At 32.8% G+C, this 22,550-nt stretch overlaps 1 protein-coding gene across 1 annotated transcript in view; it reads right to left on the reverse strand.

Moving 5' to 3' along the window:
* Positions 1-22,550, reverse strand: part of LOC136043835 (organic cation transporter protein-like) — an 88,447-nt gene that overhangs the window by 7,833 nt on the left and 58,064 nt on the right. The window contains exons 6-9 of the mRNA XM_065728770.1: positions 16,171-16,333; positions 11,380-11,489; positions 10,757-10,971; positions 562-743 (exon numbers count right to left, since the gene is read on the reverse strand). Of these exons, the coding sequence (XP_065584842.1) occupies positions 562-743; positions 10,757-10,971; positions 11,380-11,489; positions 16,171-16,333 (670 nt within the window). The remainder of the gene's footprint in view (positions 1-561; positions 744-10,756; positions 10,972-11,379; positions 11,490-16,170; positions 16,334-22,550) is intronic.

Consider the following 22,550-nt stretch of genomic DNA (forward strand, 5'->3'; position numbering starts at 1 on the left):
CCATCCTGGCTGATCAATTTCACATTTGAGGAGAATTTTCCCTGGGTAGTTTGCTGGTGGGGGGGAGGGTCCAGTAGGACTTTTCTAGTGCCAGAATTTACAGCTGAAGGAGTTTTAGGAGGAGAATAACGTGGACCCTCCAAAGAGAGTGATAACTTATAAGCGTAGAAGCTGGCACTAGTATCAACAAAAAATCACTAACCCCAACTAATATTCGTCTTTCTTGATTTTTTTTTCAGTGTAGTAGCTTAGTTAGTGTAATTTCTATAATTGGCAAAGTTAGTGTAGCAGTATGCATTGTTCTAAAAAATAATCACGAAGTAAGAAAAAATGCCAAGAAAAGCAAACTAGATGGCGATAATGATTTTTCTTACGCTAGCACCAGTTTACACTTTTATAAGTTACTCATGCATTTTCTCGTGTTTTAAAATTTCATGTTGCTGCTTCCCAAGTGTTTTTCACATGTAAAATTTTGTGTGTTTGTGTCCTGGTTCATTAGTATTTTCACTGCAAATAAGAATATATGCCTGCCAATAGCTGCATGAAGATGTTAGTACTTACCAAGCTTGCTACATAAGGTGCCAGTACGGTGCCGAATCTTGCAAACATCGAAGATGTACCAATAGCAGTTGATCGAACTGAAGTAGGAAATAATTCCCCTGTATATTGGTAAAGAAGAGCATATCCAGCTGATACAAAAAATTTGCCAATTAATGAGAAAGTGGAAGACAACCAGGCAATATCTATAAGAATAAAAACGTTGTAAAATTTTATAATTTAACAGTTTGAATTTGTTAATAATTTAACAATCATCAAGCTGATACAAAAAATTTGCCAATTAATGAAAAAGTGGAAGACAACCAGGCAATATCTATAAGAATAAAAACGTTGTAAAATTTTATAATTTAACATTTTGAATTTGCTAATAATTTAACAATCATCAAGCTGATACAAAAAATTTGCCAATTAATGAGAAAGTGGAAGACAACCAGGCAATATCTATAAGAATAAAAACGTTGTAAAATTTTATAATTTAACAGTTTGAATTTGTTAATAATTTAACAATCATCAAGCTGATACAAAAAATTTGCCAATTAATGAGAAAGTGGAAGACAACCAGGCAATATCTATAAGAATAAAAACGTTGTAAAATTTTATAATTTAACAGTTTGAATTTGTTAATAATTTAACAATCATCAAGCTGATACAAAAAATTTGCCAATTAATGAGAAAGTGGAAGACAACCAGGCAATATCTATAAGAATAAAAACGTTGTAAAATTTTATAATTTAACATTTTGAATTTGATAATAATTTAACAATCATCAAGCTGATACAAAAAATTTGCCAATTAAAGAGAAAGTGGAAGACAACCAGGCAATATCTATAAGAATAAAAACGTTGTAAAATTTTATAATTTAACATTTTGAATTTGTTAATAATTTAACAATCATCAAGCTGATACAAAAAATTTGCCAATCAATGAGAAAGTGAAAGACAACCAGGCAATATCTATAAGAATAAAAATGTAATAATTTAACAATTTTCATCGTACATAATTCTACATAAAATGTCTTGCAAGACTTAAAGATTTTCAGATAAAATTCCTTATGTTTTAAGAAACGTTATCTGAAAATAAACTTTATCTTTAAGTTTATTTTTACTTTGATTAAACTTTATCTTTAAGTTCCAGATGAAGTTTTTTCAGAACTTTAGTTTCTGAAAAACTACCAACCCCTTTTGACGCTCTCAAGGATATCCATAAACTCGTTATAACATCTTCGTTCAATACGGAGCAGATTAAAAAACTATTTGTATTCATAAATAAAAAGGCGTTTTTATCAAAAAATAAATTTGCATAAAACTTCAAAGCTGCATTAAACGAAAGACGAGAAGAAACGAATTAAAATAATGATCAAACAGTTCGTGGTAACCTACTATAAGTAAGGAGTGACCCGGCTAAATAATAACCAAAACTCTAAAAAACAAAATTTTGATATCTATAGACACATCAAAAGAATTAATTCTAATGCTGATTTTAAATATCTAAGTTTCATCAAGTTTAGTTTCACCCATCAGAAGTTACGAGCCTGAGAAAGTCTTACTAATTTTCAGAAAAGTGACCACCCCCAAGAAGTCATAGAATCTTAATGAAGGTCACACAAATTTTACTTACGAAAGAGCCAACATTTGATTTTAAATTGAATGATCCCCCTCCCAAGATTCTAAAATGGTCCTTTATATTTGAAATGAATCAAGGAGGCACACTCGTGCCTCTTTAAAGAGGCAGACCACGACAATGTTAAGCGATCTTCGGTTCCAGTGGTCGCAGAGGGATGGGGAGGGATGCATTTCGTAGCCCGAGCTCCAACTAAGAAACCTGCCAAATTTCAGCCTCCTCCGACTTTTCCTTCATGGGGAAAATCTGGCCGAAATTGTCGACCCGTCAACACCAGCCCCCCTTTAACGTTGTCAGATCGGGCTGAAATTCACAAGTTAAGGTCCCATAGGGCCCAGGAGCTTATTCGCGAAGTTTCAGCTCGATCCGATAACTCCTTCCCTGTTTTCCAGAAACCACGCATAGCCACTTAATGTTAATATTCTCCTTTTGTTTGTTTTTTCTGAGACGCCTACAGGTTACAGTCGACATAGGATCTGGGTGTACGAAGACTCATTCGACGCGGAATTCTCCGAGCAATTTTCCTGGAAAGTTTCGTCGGAAAATCTTAACCCCCCGATTTTCTAGCTTAGAAAAACCCATTTCCCCATTGAAGGTAAAATTTTCTCATGTAATAACATCACTTGTTTGAAAAATTCTTACACTAACAGCAGCTTGGCGCAGCGGAAGCGTGCTGGGCCCATAACCCAGAGGTCGATGGATCGAAACCGCTAGCTGCTAATTTTTTAAAATTTGTGAAATTAGGTAATTTTGTCAGTTTGAATTTATTGATACAGAAAGGGAGAAAATAAACATGGAAACATGTGGTCAGAATTACATACTGGAATGTTCACAAGAATTTATACAGAAGCGGGGGTAAGGCTTGATGGAAGCAAGTTAAAAGAACCATTTAAATTGATTTCCTAATTGAAGCCGTTGGTCAAATTTTCTATTGTAATAACTTGTTTGATAACAAGCATAACAGCAGCTTGGCGCAGCGGAAGCGCGCTGGGCCCATAAACCGGAGGCGGGTGGGTAAAAACCACTAGCTGCTAAATTTTTAATTAAGCTGCTAAACTATTAAAATTATCAAAATTAGATAATTTTGTCAGTTTGAATTTACTGATACAGAAAGCGAGAAAATAAACATGGAAAATTATTATTAAATTACATCCACCATGGATTGTAGAAAAACGTACAGAAATAATATGAAAAAAAACTTCGTTTTCTTAAAGAGTTAAAGAGACTGCGTCCCAAAGTCGAACCTAAAAACGTACAGGAATTAGGAGAGGTAGTTGGGGGGCTGCCGCCCCCCAAACCCCCCGCTTTTAAAAACTCTTTTGTACAGGTTTTTTGTTGTGGGGGACTGCCGCCCCCCTAACCCCCTTCTTGGCTTCGGAAAGACCCTCTTTTAATTAACAAAAAATTGAAATGAATGATTAATGGAATAACTTCGAAAAATGTTAAACACAAGAGGACAGGAGAACCATTGCGCCGAAACTAGTAATTAGTAACAATGAAGTCCCCCCACAACAAAAACCTGGACAAAAGAGTCTTTAAAAGCGGGGGGTTTGGGGGGCGGCAGCTCCCCAACTGCCTCTCCTAATTCCTGTAAGTTTTAAGGTTCGACTTTGGGACGCAGCCTTTTAACTCTTTAAGAAAACGAAGTTTTTTTCATATTATAGAAAGAAAAGTTTTTGAAAGTTTTGTAAGCTTTCGAATGTAATTCTTGGAACTGGAAATATGTCATCAATTTCAAAATAATGTGGGTCAAGTTATTTGGTAATTTATATTGGGCTCTTTACATTGGGCCCAATATGCCGTTATAACATCTTCGTTCAATACGGAGCAGATTAAAAAACTATTTGTATTTATAAATAAAAAGGCGTTTTTATCAAAAAATAAATTTTCAGAAAACGTTCGTGGTAACCTACTATAAGTAAGGAGCGACCCGGCTAAATAGTAACCAAAACTCTAAAAAACAAAATTTTGATATCTATAGACACATCAAAAGAATTAATTCTAATGCTGATTTTAAATATCTAAGTTTCATCAAGTTTAGTTTCACCCATCAGAAGTTACGAGCCTGAGAAAGTCTTACTAATTTTCAAAAAAGTGACCACCCCCAAGAAGTCATAGAGTCTTAATGAAGGTCACACAAATTTTACTTACGAAAGAGCCAACATTTGATTTTAAATTCAATGATCCCCCTCCCAAGATTCTAAAATGGTCCTTTATATTTGAAATGAATAGAAAGAAAAGTTTTTGAAAGTTTTGTAAACCACCCCAAGAAGTCATAGAATCTTAATGAAGGTCACACAATCAGATTCGGCGTAAGAACGCTACTGCACAGGTCTCAAGCTTCTATCTCCAAAAATGTGGAATTCTGCATTTTTTTGCCAGAAGAAAGATCATTGATGTGTGTTCATTTATTTTTTGTCTTTTTCTTTCCCAGTGGTGATCGTATCGACCTAGTGGCCCTAGAAGGTACGAGAGGGATCATTTTAACGAAAATTAAAAGTTCTAGTGCCCTTTTTATGTGACCAGAAAATTGAAGGGCCACTAAGCCCCTCCCGCGTTCATTTTCACCAAGTTACGGGACCTAATTTTGAGATAGCCATTTGTTCTGCATAGTAAAAAAATCCAATAACTATGTCTGTGAGGATGACTTAATCCCCACAGGCCCCGGGGAAGAGCTGCAATTTATGAGCTTTGCCCATTGTTTACATATAGTATTGGTTATTGGGAAGTATACAGACGTTCCAAGGGGATTTTTTCTGGTGGGGGGTCGAGGGGGTTATGTGGGAGGACCTTTTCATAGAGGAATTTACTATGGGGGAAGAGAATTTCCATGAAGGGGGCACTGAATTTTCCAGTATTATTTAAAAAAGAACAATGAGAAACTAATTAAAAAAACAAGTTTTTTCGACTGAAAGTAAGGAGCAACATTAAAACTTAAAACGAGCAGAAATTATTAAGTATATGAGGGGTTTGTCCCCTCCTCAATACCACGCTTTATACACTAAAGTAATTCTAATAGTTTGAAAAGAGCTATTTGTTATAAATAAACAACCTTTGTGATTTAGGGGTCATTCTTAACGAATTGGAACAAAATTCAAACTTTAGCGTAGAGAGCGAGGTATGGGCGAGGGGACGAACCCCCTAATATAGATAATAAAAATATAAGAACACAAAAGTTAGTTACATAAGTTAATTCGTAAGTTCCGTATATTTATGACACATGAAAACGTTAGTAAGCAAAATTAAAAGTTCTTGCGGCCTTTTTAAGTAACAAAAAAATTGGAGGGCAGCTAGGCCTCCTCCCCCGCTCTTTTTTTATCAAACTCGTCCGATCAAAATTTTGAGAAGACTATTTATCCAAAAAAAGTAAAATTAATATACAATTTTTTTTTTAATAATTTATATACGGTGAGCCAAAATCAAAACCTGCATTAATTCAAAAACTTTTAGAAATGAAGTTAAAAAAACAAGCTTTTTTAACTGGAAGTAAGAAGCGGCATTAAAACTTAAAACGAACATAAATTATTCCGTATATGAAAGCGACTGTCCCCTCTTCAACGCTCAGCTCTTTACGCTGAAGTTCAACTCTTTCTCATAACTCTACTTTTTAAAACAATAAAAAACTTTAACGTAAAGAGTAGGGCGTTGAGGAGGGGACAGACTCTTTCATTTGCAGAATAATTTCTGTTAGTCTTAAGTTTTAATGTCGCCGTATATGAATTCCGTATATGAAAGCGACTGTCCCCTCTTCAACGCCCAGCTCTTTACGCTTAAGTTCGACTCTTTCTCAGAAATCTACTTTTTAAAACAATAAAAAACTTTAACGTAAAGAGCAGGGCGTTGAGGAAGGGACAGACTCTTTCATTTGCAGATTAATTTCTGTTAGTCTTAAGTTTTAATGTCGCTCTTTACTTTCAGTTAAAAAAAACAACATTTTTTTACTTAATTAAAGCCTAAAATGAACAGATACCAACAACAATGAATAAGTGAGACCCAAAACAAATAGAAATTACAATGAAAAATTAGTTCAAATGTAAAACAACAGAAATCACAACAAGCAGGAGTAGGAATAACGCTCCTAAACCTTCTAAGGGTTGGGGTGTAATTTACACTTTATTGGAGACATTTTTTTTCGAGTAGTGTCTTTTTCTTTGTAATAATATCAACAAGAAAAAAATATCTTCGTATTACCTGAGATTACCAAAAAAAAAATTAATGAAAGTCGACCGACTGTTCCATCTATAATTGCATTCATTCGTAGAAGTCTCAACAATTTTGGTTTGTTAACATTAAAAAAGAAAAACTTATATATAATTTGTTTTCAGTAAAACGCAAATGAAGCTCTGACCCTTAGAAGGATGTACATACCATTCGAAAAAAGCTTGAACTTAAATACCATGCGTTTTTATAAGCTGGATGCAAATAGTGTCTTTTCATTGAATTCAACATCCCTATCAACATTCCCCAGAAATTTCAACTTAATCTCCCAAGCCGTTCATGAGATATAACACATACACTCTATTGACAAAATGGATATATATACTACCCTATGATTCAGTTCAACATATCCCCCAATATGTCCAAAAATATTATAATTATTGCTATCATCTTTTCATAAGATATTGCCGATGTACCTCTTTGACCACCCTGATGCACAGGGTGTCTTTTGATTTTTGTTCCATATCCTCCCTGAATACGTATTGAAAATTGCAGCATAAATTTAGTTCAGCAGTAGCAGTATCATTATTAGTGGTACTACTTGTAGTAGTAGTAGTAGTAATATTGGTTGTAGCAGTAGTATCCTTAGCTGTTCCTGAGATATTGCAGATACGTATTTTTGATAGCCAGGATCCACATAGTGTCTTTTGATATAGTTCTTTAATCCCCTCAAAATTCACTGAAGTTTCAACTTAAATCCCTTAGCCTTCTAAAACAAATACAACATAAACCATTCTCCCCTTTCCCAATAATAAATCCTACATGTAAAACGGGCAATTTTCATAACTTATAGCCCTTGCCTCATTGGCTGTGAAAAAAAAGGTAAAGAATACGGCACATCCTAATAACTAATCCTATATGTAAAAATGAAGGACTTGCATAATTTACAGACCATGCCTCATGGGTTATGAAAAATAAAGTTAAAGAATACGGCAATAAACTTTACTAGGGTCTAAAGCCAGCCATTCTCTGATTTCCCCAACTCTTTCTGTTTACCTTCCCTATATTTTCCCAGGTACACATTTAGAGCTGATACCTGCTTATTTATGGGCTCATGGCCTTTGAACTATTTTGAAAAAATGGCTATTTTGAAATAATTTTTTTTATCAGTGTTGAGAGGGGGCAGGTAATAAAGGTGAGAGAAGGGGCGGAGGCTGGTTGACCACAAATTACTTTGAATTTTGAAAAGGGCAGTAGAACTTTCAATTTCTAACCAAATGAACCGCCTCTGAAGTTTCTTCAACAACTCATTTCATACGAAGTTGCCTGGTGAAAAAAAAGGAAAAAAAAGACAATAATACTTTCCTTTTCGCTGACACAGTGCATTTGCACTGTTTATGATTCTCCTACTCACTCAGGACTTTCATTAGTTCAAAAATTGGAAAATTGCTTTTTTTTCCAAAACAGAAAAAATGTTATTGCAGTAAGATGCTGTCAATAATCGTAGAAGGGAAATGTATGGAATTTGAATACTACTATGTGAACTCTACAAAGATTACAGGTCGAAAACACAATTACTACAGTAATGCATATATAAGTGAATAATTAATTATTGCATCAATTTTGTTTATAATTTTTTACACCTTATGTACTACCGCCAAACCACCTTTTTTACATAAATAATGAGAATAATTTTACATAGTTCTGGTTTTTTAGATAGACAAGTGTCATGAGATTAATCCGATAAGAACCAGAAATATGTGTCGAATCGTTGATTAGTGGAGCTTTATTTGCTCTTGAGATATGTTTGTTTTTCGTAAGATTTTTCACACTTGATTTGTTCTATTTCAGATAATTATATAAAAAGTTAGTTGTGATACGCCATTTTTCATGAATATACATTATCAAAAATTACTGAGTAAACATTTTTGAAACAAAAGTAGATGTCATATTATAGGTTAGATATATTGGATGTGGAAACACAAAGTCCCAGATTTGTCTTTTAAAACTTGTAAAGGGAAATTCTTGATTTGTTTACTTTGAATATGTTTTTAGAATGAAGAATTTATTTTCAAAATAAGAGAATTTGGATGAATTGTATTTATGATCCCATTGCGAGTCCTTGCAATCTATAATTTCCCTTGTAGTCTGTTTCCTCTGTAATCTAATCTGGCTTCAGGAGGGATAACTCCTGAAACCTGAAGATATTGGCTTCTGTGGAGCCTCTAACCTAAGATGTTACCAGAGCATAAAATAAGGAAACTAATGTTATTACTTTTACTTGACATGCTTACAGTAGAAGTAGTCAGCCATTAATTCAATACCAAATTGCCCTCCCCAATACTTGATTTTTGAAAATAAATTTTGTTCCCCTCAATATTTCCTTGAATTGTCCACTAAAGCCTAAATTAAGCCTTGGGAAGATGTTTGGAAACTCCCCTTCACTGCTTCCTCCCCTTTCCCTGCAAAGGACACGGACCATTAATAACTTTGAGGAAGTCCTTCAAATCCATAACAGTGAAAGTTAAAATTCACTGTACAATTGAGACACAAGGAACGTGTTGGAACATCGCAACTTGGCGAATGCTGATTTGAAAGATTTTGAAAAAAAAACGAAAATGTGTCCTAGATTTGAAGAAAAAACTCATTTGCCGAAATCAACTGCCTTTTAAGATAGGGAAAACTCTATAATATAAGATTTCACCAATACTGGTCCTATCAACGTTGGCACTAACAATTAATTGAGGCACCAAGTCGTTAGATCTGCGCAAACTCATCCTCCATCCCAATTTATTCAAAGATCAAATTTTTGTTCATCACAAAAGTTCCTATTTCCTTAGAAAGATGGCCCAAAAGAACTAGTAAAGTACCTTTTTTTTTTTTAGTAAAGTAACTATTTTTACTAGTAGGAGCTAGTAAAAATAGTTTCATATCAGGTTTTCACAGAGCAGAAATCAGATAGGAAAAATTAAATTTAGAAAAATAAATAGTAAACTAAAAATAAATAAAATGTAAATAAATAAAAATAAATAAAAAAGTAAATAAAAATTAAAAAAATAGTTTCATATCAGGTTTTCACAGAGCAGAAATCAGATAGGAAAAATTAAATTTAGAAAAATATAAATCTATAGCCAATTTAGTTTTAAAACTTTTAAAAAGTAGCCAAAAAAAATTCTAAAACTAGAACAAATACCGAAAAATTAATGACTTGGCCACCAATAATTTTTGGCGACGCGCCGGCAAAATTTTTTTCGGTGCGCCGGCGGCACTAATTATGTCGGCCGTTGCTGAATTTTATTTTGGGGTGGCTTTGAGTCAACAATCAGGTTAAAATTATCATTGCCTTTAGTTCCACAAATGACTCAGTTACAACATCGGAAAAGGTGGATATTTGGTTTGAAAGAATGAAAGTAAAAAATTTAAAAACAGGGTAGTATTATAGGCTACTATCAATTAAGTATCATTATAACATTGAACAAAATTTAGGTGATTCTCGCCCTGTCAGTACAAAAATCACGGACTTAAGGCAAAAGAAACTGTTTTTGTGTTTTCTTCTAGGATGTAGCTTTTTCCACAAGTTTTTATTGTAACCGGTATCTCAAAGAAGAAGATGGTGACGTTTTGTTCAAAAGTACAACAGTCCGGTTAAGCTAGGCAAAAACAAAGTAGAGTACTACTTTATCTTAAAATCGATTTCATTCGTTGAATTGTCTTCTAGATTAGATTGTCTCTGCCTTATTTAGAATATAATTTGAAAATATTTGACCAATATATATTCCCTATTGAAGGACACTGTTAATTCTATCTATAATCCGGTATCCGTTGAAAGCACAATAGAAAAAGCAGTGTTTACCGGCCCACTATCGAGGACCACTTTGATTGAACCTAAAAAGCTTCTTACTTTAGCGACGTGTTGTTCAGCAATAAAGTGATAATAGTGACTTGACTATGTGTAGACTTAGACAGAATCTAGATCTTATGGTGCCAATTTTTATTTAGTAGATATTAAACGTAAGACTAATTGCTCAAAGTTACTCAGAGTTGACACTCCACTTGAAATGGGTGCAAATTCGTTTTAATTTACGTGAATTTTCTCAATAGCAAGGGCTTACCATTCCTCTATTTTGCATTGGATGAATTATAAATTTTAGAGATTTTACTCAAGTTGAACGATTATGGTTTGCAAAAAGAAAATCACTATTTGGCAGTAAAATTTATTTTTTTGCCTCAGAAAGGTATTCTAAATTTCAGCCAACAAATTTAGAGAGCGTCAAAAGTAGTCACTTTCATTCCCCAATGGAATCTGCTGTGGTCCCGATTACTTAATAATAGTAAATAAGTTCCTCTATTCAAAGTTTCAAACTGCAATACCCGCGGTCTTAAAGACTAATATTGTTAATTTTAGTTAATCTCACTATACCTGATGGTACAAATCCAGCTGCCAGACATCCAATACCCCCAGCAAGAGTAGTTGTGACCAGAATCGTCCTCCTTCCTAATACCCCAACTAAGAAAATGCCTGCTATGTACGATGGTATTTCTACTAACATCACTAGTTCATAGTTAAGAAAGTAGTTGTCACTCAAATCTGTTACTACCATGGATAATCCGTAGTATGACATTGCCAATGAAAACCTAGTAAAAATAATTATATTGGTAAGTTATGTTAATACTTTAAGGTTGAAAAAAATAAATAAAAAGCAGCCAAGTGTTTAAATTTATTTGCATAATAGTTTATCAAATTGGCCAACATTTAAAACTATTACCATGTTGTATATAAAGCTAAAAAACTGTAGCAAAAATTTTTTACAGTAAATTTGAGAGCAAATTTAAAAATGTTTCACATAAACTTTTATTAATTTTTGTTAATATACTTTATAACTTTTTATTACTTATTGCTTTATGTTTTTGTTAATTGTTGGCTTTAGCCCGTTTGTCATTTTAGGCTTCCAAGTTTTAATTTTAAAACTTGAAAATTGGTCAAATGAGAATGATGTTTAAATGAAAGAAGGTGAAGCGTTTTAATGAGAAAATTGCACTTACCAAACAAAAAACATGAATAAAGCCCTTTTTCGAAGAATGCTATTTTTCAGTACGTCAAGCATAGTGCCATTGATATTAGTCTTTGCAGAAGCACTTGTTTCTTCTTTATCCTGTAATTTAAAATGTAAATTTTTAACTTAGCAATTAAAGAAGAAACGGTTTAGCTAATATAAAAATTCTTTATATTATATTAACTTAAAAAAGTTATAACTAAAACTTGTTTGTCTAAATTCTAAATTGTCACGAGTCTTAACTTTAACCAAAGTTTTCTCATTTCTCGAGGAATTTAAAACCTAAAAACCTAATGGTCAAAACCTAATGGTTGACATAACATAAATAGGAATAATAGTGATCGAAATAGTAATCAAATAATAGTGAAAAAAGAGATGCTTTGATGAATTGAAAATTCTAATGCCTTTTTTTTAATTTTAATTAACACTTACTTTTTAAAATTGCAATTTATAACACTTTTGTTTGTATTTTTGATTTTCTTTCCGCTTACTATTACCCCCAAATAGCAGGGTTGAAAGTTATTCCAAATCATTTGATGATACCTTTTTAGGAACTCGTTCTCCCGATATATATGGTAAGTGACTGTCAGTTGAAAAATCTTGTAAATATTCCTAATACTATGCTAAAGATTTCTTTGGTATAAGTAACTGAAAAAGAAAATTAAATCAAAGAAAAAAATACCTAAAAATATTTTGAAACGTTTTTGGACATTGTTTTCTGTTGTATATGATCGGTATCAGTGAGATCTTGACAAGGTTACACCCATTCTAAATTTCAAACTCTAATTATAATGTGATGAATGTTATTCAGTCTAGAAATAGCCTCGTTACAAATGTATCCCAATTCCTAATAGGTGCTGGAGGATGGATCGTTCCGGTAAGACTCTTCATAGAACAATGTACCACATAACAACAATGTTGCAGAAAAGAGTAGTCATGAAGGTGCTGCTTCATCATAGGTTTTCAGAGGAAATAAAAAGAGCTCGGCTGTCCAAAGACATAACAGTGAATGTCATTTACTGACATTTTGAGTTATATATCATCCCGTATTATTTCGACCACGCTCTTTCCATTGGTGCAGTCCAAATTCGTCTGTCTTGACTCCTTCAATAAGTTAGTTTTGTAAATCATGGCAATCCAAATTCGTCTGTCTTGACCCCTTCTATAAGTCAGTTTTGTAAATCATGGCAAAATATATTGTCTAAAACTTGCAGTAAAATTGTTTTACTGCTCAAGGGATGCACAAAAATCCGTGGTGAAACCGGTTAAAAGACTAGTAGCACATCCAGCACCTTGGTGAAACTAAAACTTCCCACGGAAATAGTAAGACAAATTTAAATCATTCTATATGTTAATCATTCAATCAATCTCGGGCTTCTCCCAGGCCACTCAGCGTGTCCTCAAGTGGCGATAGGGGGACACCATACAGATATGTAGAGTACCTCCATAGGAAGCACAGACCAATGGGTGACCGTGTCCCTGGATTTCCTTAACAGAAACTAGGGCACACTCACGTGGGGTTATAAATACAGGTGTAGGAGGAAGAAAGCTGCTCAAATGTACACTCAGCAGGGTCCACCGGCGTGTCCACACGTCCCATGAGTTACAAACCTTCTCCTAGTAATGCGTTAAAATGCATGGTGACGCAAAACATAATCAAGGGAGGATCTTCTATAGGAGGACAATTGCGGCAGGGCGTAAGATATAGGTCTATGGGCGTAAGATCTAGATCTATATGAGAATTTAAAGTGCCAAAATCCTATAGGCAAGTGTATTCTCCTGATGAGCCCTTGTGTTGGGTTGTTGCCTCTGAATTATTTGTATTTATTGTTTTTATTGTTTGGTAAATGACGACTTATACTTATTGACGACATGACTGCCTTCCCATGGATTATTCTTTATGGTTGATTGCGTATGGCTATGCTGTTTGACCTATGTGGTTGTATGGATGAGTAGGGTTAAGGCCTAATTCAAGTGCTGGTCTATATTAATCATATTAATCACTAATTTAGGAAAACAGTTTTCCCTTTCTCCTTCTATCTCCTTTATTTTTTTTTTATTTTTTTTTTATTTTTTTATTTTTTTTTTAATGTGTTTGTGCTGTTGCATTGATGATTTCTCTTTTCGTTATAATATTTGTAGGCATGAATATATGATGAGTCGTGGGTAATAGGCTTGAAACTCTCCGTGCACGATTTTTACTCTTGTTGAAAGAAGAGCATCCGCAAGTGCTAAAAACCATGTTGTAAACAAGATGGGCTCAGGATTGCACAAAGCCTCCATTCATAATGGAGGTCCCTTTGACTTCTTGCTGTCCAGTTCTAAACTGGTTTAAGCGCTTGGGTGTAGACTTAAGAAGATACGTGATCCCCGTCCTGCACTCGTATCCAGGATCAATGCTTTTCCCTGAGGCCAAAATAATTTCATGGATTTAAACAATATGAAAATTGGAGCTTGGAATGTAACAAAGTTAAAAATGATTATCATATCAACAGTTTGACTGACGAATTCAGACGATTCGAACTAGGCTTATTAGGAGTTTCAGAAACGCATATCCCAGGGGTAAGAAGCATGAAATTAGATGATATGGAATTTGTTTAATCAGGCAGGAAGGATATGGTACATAGATAGGGAGTAGGGATCGTGATGAATAAGGAAGCTGGTAAGGCTTGCTTACGCTTGGAAGGTATTAATAATAGAAAACTAATTGCTAATTTTTTGACTAAAAAGTTCAGGGCATTAGTCATAGTAGTTTATGCCCCAGTAGAATCGACTGATGGAGATACCAGTATTCAGATGAATTTTACTTTGTCTTAAGGAGCACAGGAAAGGCAATAGGAGACCAGGACTAGACTTAGATTATGCTGACAATTTTAGTATCCCAAATGAGCAAAATGAATGAACTTTTGGAGGTTTTGGGAGTTCAGGGTGCTAGAATAGGCTTGAAAATTAATGTTAAGAAGACTAAGTCACTAAGGCTAGGAATGAGTGAAGATGAAAAGGTTACACTGGGTAACTAAAAGATTGATCAGGTGTGCAGCTTCACTTACCTTGGTAGTAAAGCCGGTTAGAGCAGTGAAGATGATAAAAGTAGAATAGCCAAGGCTCAGGGTGTTTTTTCACAGGTAAGAAAGTTTAGAAGAAAAGGAAGATCAGTATGCAAACCAAGATCAGAATATAGGAAGCTGCAGTGATGACGGTGGTCAGATATAGCTCTGAAGCATAGGTGCTCCGAAAAGCGGATGAAGATTTGGTAGATGTTTTCAAAGACATTGCCTAAGGATTGTTCTGGGTACCCGGCTGACTGGCCGTATTTCAAACAGTAGGCCGTACAAAAAATGTGGTTCAATCCCGTGTTTTATGTCTATAACGAAGGAAAGGTTGAAATGGCTAGGGCAGGTTTGCGGATGAAGGCTGAAAGATTTCCAAAAATTGTCCTTTTCTACAAACTGTCTAGGGCTAAACTGAAAGCAGGTCGTCCTCGTCTGGTGTGGGAGGACTTCATAAAAAAATAATTAAAGGAAATGAGAAAACTTCCTGGGAGGGTTTAAAAAGGGAGGCTTTGAATAGATTGGGACAGAGGAAAAGTATGCGAAGCTGTGTTGGCCTCAAGTGCCTTGGTGCTGCAGTGAGTTGTTAGGAGTAGTAGTCGTTTCCTGTTGTTGTCGACGTTTTCCTTGTCAGCAGTGTCTATTGCCTTTAGCATAGGGATTATAAAGTCAACAATGATGAGCTCGTTTGTCACAACAATTCAGATTTTAATTTACAAGTACTGCCATTGAAAACAATCTCGGAAGTTAAGATCGATGGTTATTACAACAATGATAGAGATGGCGATGACTACACCGAAAATAATAATAATATATTCGTCTTTGTTTAAACATTACCACCACCAAGACAATATTTCTCATCATCATCATCGTCTATTCCTCTTAGTAATACACTTAAGAAAACCTTAAAGATATATATCTTGCCCAACGCTCTTTCACTTTCTCCATCAGATTGCCGTGAGGATTCGTATTTGTGCTGTCTGTTCTGTTGTATATTTAAATAGCCAGTAGTGTATTTTACACTGTACCACATAAATTTAAATCATCAACTACTATTCTAATATATTGAAGAATGTAAGGGGCCAAACTTGCAAATAAAACAGCAGTAGGAGCAGCATTTATTGGGATAACAGAAATAAAGCTTAAAGATTGTTCACTAGGAATGGCGCTTAAACTGCACTCAGTAATATGATGTTCTTCTTCTTTGAATGCAAGGAAGCAAGCAAGATAGATAATACTAAGTTAATCTAGGGCACAAAGAATACTCCGTTAAAAATAAGAGAAATTTTGAACGATTTTTTACTGACTGATAATCTTAAGTTGAATATATCTAATGCTTCTTGAATTTATTTAGTCATAATGGAGAGATAGGAGTCTACACAGTCAACCCAAAATAAAATAAAATAGAAACTTATGCACTTTATGAACAGACTGGTTAAATTTTTTTACCCCCCCCCCTACAAAATGTCGATCCTAACCCAAATGTTATTCCCGTTATTTCTTTAATGTTAATGTTCCTGTCATAGTTATAACTAGGTCTACCAGAGTGAAAAAAGTAATAGTCAATACTTTTCTGCTATTCAGTGGCCTTAGATATCGAATGAAAATACTTTAATAAAATTTTCTAGTTTTTATGGCCAGTTCATTGATTTCACTTTACTTATGTTCCAAAAATATGCATCTACCATACAGAAAAACAGCAGATTAGAAGAAAGCCACATTATGCTTACCGTATTGTTTTTGCAAGACTGTTCAGCCACTTCATCAATTGAAGTACACAGCAAATGTTCTGGTATTGTCTTCTTATTAAGTTTCGACGCAAGCTCTACAATTTTCTTGGCTTCTTTGATACGACCCTGGGTGATTAACCAGCGGCAAGATTCTGGCAGAATCCTAAAAGTGGCAAACCGCCATAAGTGTTTTTAAAACAAATAAAAACACCATTGTTCAAGCATAAATTTTACTAATATATTTTGCCCAAGAATAAAGTATACATAATGATTTAATATATATATATATATATATATATATATATATATATATATATATATATATATATATATATATATATATATATATATATATATATATATATATATTTATGCTAAACTAAACCCCCAATTTCTTAGATCCTCAAATATTCTTTAATAAAATTAGATCTATTTTAACCTTGTGTGTTCCTTTTTATGATAACTAAAACCCAAGTTTCTTAAATGAATAAATATTTTTGAGAAAATAAAATGATTTTTAACCGTGTGCTATAATTTTTTTATGAAAACCGAACCCCAAGTACCTCAGATGATCAAACATTCTTAATAAAATCAGATGCATTTTAACCGTGTGCGTTCCTTTTTTAATGAAATTTAAAACCCAAGTTTCTTTAATGATTGAATATTATTTACAAAGTAAAATGTATTTTCAACCGTGTGCGTTCATATTTCTGGAAACAAAAAAAAAGTTTTTTAACTGCTCAAATATTTTTTAATAAAGTGAAATATTTTTTAACCGTATGCGCTCTTTTTGATGAAACAAAACCGTGATATCGTAATTGATACAGTATTGTTAATAAAATCATATTTATTCTAAACATGTGTGCTCTTATTTCTGAAAACTAAAACCGTAATTTCTTAAATTCTCAAATATTTTGCAATAAAATAAGATGTATTTTAACCGTATGCGTTGCTTTTTATGAAAAATAAACCCCAAGTCTCTCAAATGATCAAATGTTATTATTAATAAAGTCAAACATAGTTTAACTGTTGGTGCTGTTAATTCTGAAATACAAAACCCAAGTTTTCTTAAATGGTCAAATTTTTTCATAAAACAAGATGTATTTTAACCGTATGCGTTAATTTATGACAACTAAAACCAGAGTTTCTAAAATGACCGTATATTATTAATAAAGTAAGATGTGTTTTAACCGTGTGTTTCCATATTTCCGCAAAACTAGAACCTTAGTTTCTTAAATAATCAACAATTTTGAATAAAATAAGATATATTTTAACCGTGTGTGTTTCTTTTCATGATAACTAAACCCCAAGTTTCTGAATGGTCCAATATTCATAATAAAATCAGATGTGTTTTCACAGTGTGTGTTCCTTTTTATTTAGTTTCTTAAATGGTCAAATATCTTTAATAGAACCAGATGTTTTTTTACCGTGTGTTTTCTTATTTCTAAAAACTAAAACCTTAGTTTCTTAAAGGATCAATTATTTTTAATAGAACCAGATGTGTTTTAACCTTTTGTTTCCTTATTTCTGAAATCTAAGACCCAAGTTTGTTAAATGTTCAAATATTTTTGAAAAAAATGTATTTAAACCGTTTGTGTTTTTTTTTTGTGAAACATAAAATCCAAGTTTCTAAAATGATCAAATATTAATAATAAAATCAGATGTATTTTAACTGCGACTATTTTTTTGTATGGAATCACCCAAGTTCCATAAATGATCAAATATTACTCATAAAATCAGATGTCTTTTAAACGTGTGTGTTCCTATTTCTGCGAACTAAAACCCAAGATTCTTAAATGCACAAATATTTTTAATAAAATAAGATGAATTTTAATCGTGTGCGATCACTTCTTTATATAAAATAAACCCCAAGTAGCACAGATCAGCAAATAGAATTGATAAAATCAGATGTAGTTTAACCGTATGTATTCTTGTTTCTAATATTTAAAACCCAAGTTTCTTAAATGATCAAATACCATTAATAAAATCAGATGTATTTTAACCGTGTGAATTATATATATATATATATATATATATATATATATATATATATATATATATATATATATTTATGCTAAACTAAACCCCCAATTTCTTAGATCCTCAAATATTCTTTAATAAAATTAGATCTATTTTAACCTTGTGTGTTCCTTTTTATGATAACTAAAACCCAAGTTTCTTAAATGAATAAATATTTTTGAGAAAAGAAGATGATTTTTAACCGTGTGCTATAATTTTTTTATGAAAACCAAACCCCAGGTACCTCAGATGATCAAACATTCTTAATAAAATCAGATGCATTTTAACCGTGTGCGTTCCTTTTTAAATGAAATTTAAAACCCAAGTTTCTTTAATGATTGAATATTATTTACAAAGTAAAATGTATTTTCAACCGTGTGCGTTCATATTTCTGGAAACAAAAAAAAAGTTTTTAAATATTTTTAAAATATTTTTTAATAAAGTGAAATATTTTTTAACCGTGTGCGCTCTTTTTGATGAAACAAAACCGTGATATCGTAATTGATACAGTATTGTTAATAAAATCATATTTATTCTAAACATGTGTGCTCTTATTTCTGAAAACTAAAACCGTAATTTCTTAAATTCTCAAATATTTTGCAATAAAATAAGATGTATTTTAACCGTATGCGTTGCTTTTTATGAAAAATAAACCCCAAGTCTCTCAAATGATCAAATGTTATTATTAATAAAGTCAAACATAGTTTAACTGTTGGTGCTGTTAATTCTGAAATACAAAACCCAAGTTTTCTTAAATGCTCAAATTTTTTCATAAAACAAGATGTATTTTAACCGTATGCGTTAATTTATGACAACTAAAACCAGAGTTTCTAAAATGACCGTATATTATTAATAAAGTAAGATGTGTTTTAACCGTGTGTTTCCATATTTCTGCAAAACTAGAACCTTAGTTTCTTAAATAATCAACAATTTTGAATAAAATAAGATATATTTTAACCGTGTGTGTTTCTTTTCATGATAACTAAACCCCAAGTTTCTAAATGGTCCAATATTCATAATAAAATCAGATGTGTTTTCACAGTGTGTGTTCCTTTTTATTTAGTTTCTTAAATGGTCAAATATCTTTAATAGAACCAGATGTTTTTTACCGTGTGTTTTCTTATTTCTAAAAACTAAAACCTTAGTTTCTTAAAGGATCAATTATTTTTAATAGAACCAGATGTGTTTTAACCTTTTGTTTCCTTATTTCTGAAATCTAAGACCCAAGTTTGTTAAATGTTCAAATATTTTTGAAAAAAATGTATTTAAACCGTTTGTGTTTTTTTTGTGAAACATAAAATCCAAGTTTCTAAAATGATCAAATATTAATAATAAAATCAGATGTATTTTAACTGCGACTATTTTTTTGTATGGAATCACCCAAGTTCCATAAATGATCAAATATTACTCATAAAATCAGATGTCTTTTAAACGTGTGTGTTCCTATTTCTGCGAACTAAAACCCAAGATTCTTAAATGCACAAATATTTTTAATAAAATAAGATGAATTTTAATCGTGTGCGATCACTTCTTTATATAAAATAAACCCCAAGTAGCACAGATCAGCAAATAGAATTGATAAAATCAGATGTAGTTTAACCGTATGTATTCTTGTTTCTAATATTTAAAACCCAAGTTTCTTAAATGATCAAATACCATTAATAAAATCAGATGTATTTTAACCGTGTGAATTATATATATATATATATATATATATATATATATATATATATATATATATATATATATATATATATATATATATATATATATATATATATATATCTGGTGACCACGAACGTCACCAGTTCGTTGTTTTACTTAACTAAATAGGAATCGAAATTCTAAAAAAATGAATATTGATAAAAATAGAAACACCAAAAGAATCAAATTTTTATGCTAATTTGAAATATATTTCATCAATTATGGTTATACCCATCAGAAGTTACGTGCCTAAGAAAATTTGCATCATTTTCAAAAAAGGGGAAAGATCCCCTAAAAGTAATAGAATCTTAATAAAAATCACACCATCAGATTCAGCGTATCAAAGAACCCTACTGTAGAGGTTTCAAGCTCCTGCCTGCACAAAATCTGGAATTTCGTATTTTTTGCCAGAAGAAAGATCGCTGATGTGTGTTTATTTGTTTTTTTTTCTCAGGTGTGATTGTATCGGCCAAGTGGTCTTAGAATTTCACGAGGGGGCTGATTCGAACGGAAACTAGTTCTAGTGGCTTGTTTGAGTGACCAAAAAATTGGAATAGAACTAGGCCCCCTTCCACGCTCATTTTCCCCCCAAGTCACTGGATCAAAATTTTAAGATAGTCATTTGGTCCTTCATAGTCGAAACATCTAATAACTATGTCTTTGAGGATTACTTTGTCCTCTCGGTCCTTGAGCTTTGCCCATTGTTTACATATAGTATTTGTTATTGGTGTTTTCTGCATGATATTTATTGTCGGGGATTTTTTTTCTGGTGGGGGCGGGGGGATCAGGTTACGTGAGAGGATCTTTCCATGGAGAAATTTTTCATTGGGGAAGACAATTTCTATGAAGGGGGCACTGGATATCCCAGCATTATTTAAAAAAGATCAGAAATTAAATTAAAAAAAATATGTTTTTCCAACAAAAAATAAGGAATAGTATTAAAACTGAAAACGGACAAAAATTGTTATGTATATGAATGTTTGTCCCCTCGTCAATACCTCGCTGCTTAGGTTGAAGTATTTTAGCAATTTCAAAACAGCTATTTATTCTAATTAAATTGCCGTTGTGATTCTGTGGTCATTCTTAAAGAATTGAAACAAAATTCGAACTTCAGCATAAATAGTGAGGTATTGACGAGGGGGTGAACCCCCTCATATTACGTGTATAAGGAAGCTCACCTCCTCGTCAATACCTCGCTCTTTACGCTAAAGTTCAAATTTATATAATAATGGCCAATATAAGCAATAATTTGTTTGTGTTATTTTCGGCCAATCTTAGCATTTATTTTTACGTTAAGCAGCTTCATAACTATGATTTTTATTTCATAATAAACAAAAGATATTGTGTGTGATCGGCTTGAGGTTGTTATTAAATTTAAAAAAAAACAAACAAGTTTCTTCCAAGTGAAAGTAAGGAATAACTTTAAAACTTCAAACACACATAAATTACTACGTATATGTATTAAAGATATTTACTTTCATTCATTTCAGTCATTTGAGAATTGCTCAACTTGTGACTTTCATTTTCATAAAAATGTTTTTAACCTCTTTGGCCGTTTTGTTACTATGCCTTATAAAATTGTTTCCGCAAATATCGCTAATTTGAGTTACGCGTGAGAATCTTTCCATGGAGAAATTTCTCATAGGGGATGGGAATTTTCCATGGAGGGCGAGGTTGATTTTCCAACATTATTTAAAAAACGATCAGCAATTAAATAAAGAACAAGTTTTTTTTCAACTGAAAGTAAGAAGCAACATTAAAACTTAAAGCGAATAGAAAATATCAAACAGTTCGTGGTAACGAACTGTAGTAAGGAGCGACCCGGCTCAATAGTAAACGAAACTCTAAAAAACGGAAATTTGATGCTAAAATATACATCAAAAGAATCAGATTTTCATGCTGATTTTAAATATATAAGTTTCATTAAATTCAGTCTTTGTCATCAAAAGTTACGAGCCTGAAGAAATTTGCCTTATTTTACAAAATAGGGGAAAACACCCCCTAAAAGTCACAGAATCAGAGAACCCTTCGGCGTATCAGAGAACTCTATAGCGAAATTTTCAAGCTTCTATCTACAAAAATGTGGAATTTCGTATTTTTTGCCAGAAGACAAATCACGGGTGCGTGTTTATTTGCTTGTTTGTTTTTTTTTCTTTTCCCCAGGGGTCATCGAATCGACCAAGTGGTCCTAGAATGCCGCAAGAGGGCTCATTCTAACGGAAATGAAAAGTTCTAGTGCCCTTTTTAAGTGACCAAAAAATTGGAGGGCACCTAGGCCCCATCCCACGCTCATTTTTTCTCCAAAGTCAACAGATCAAAATTTTGAGATGGCCATTTTGTTTCGCATAGTCAAAAACCATAATAACTATGTCTTTGGGAATGACTTACTCCCCCAGGGTCCCTGAGGGAGGGGCTGCAAGTTACAAACTTCGACCAGTGTTTACATATAATAATGGTTATTGGGAAGTGTACAGTCGTTTTCAGGGATTTCTTTTTTGGTTTTGGGGCTGGGGTTGAGGGGAGGGGGCTATGTGGGAGGATCTTTCCTTGGAGAAATATGTCATGGGGGAACAGAAATTCAATGAAAAGGGCGCAGGGTTTTCTAAAATTACTATAAAAAAATGAAAAAATAAACATGGAATTTTTTTTCAATTGAA

The sequence above is a fragment of the Artemia franciscana genome, chromosome 2 (genome assembly GCF_032884065.1).
Source record: "Artemia franciscana chromosome 2, ASM3288406v1, whole genome shotgun sequence".
In the NCBI taxonomy this organism is placed as follows: Eukaryota; Metazoa; Arthropoda; class Branchiopoda; order Anostraca; family Artemiidae; genus Artemia; species Artemia franciscana.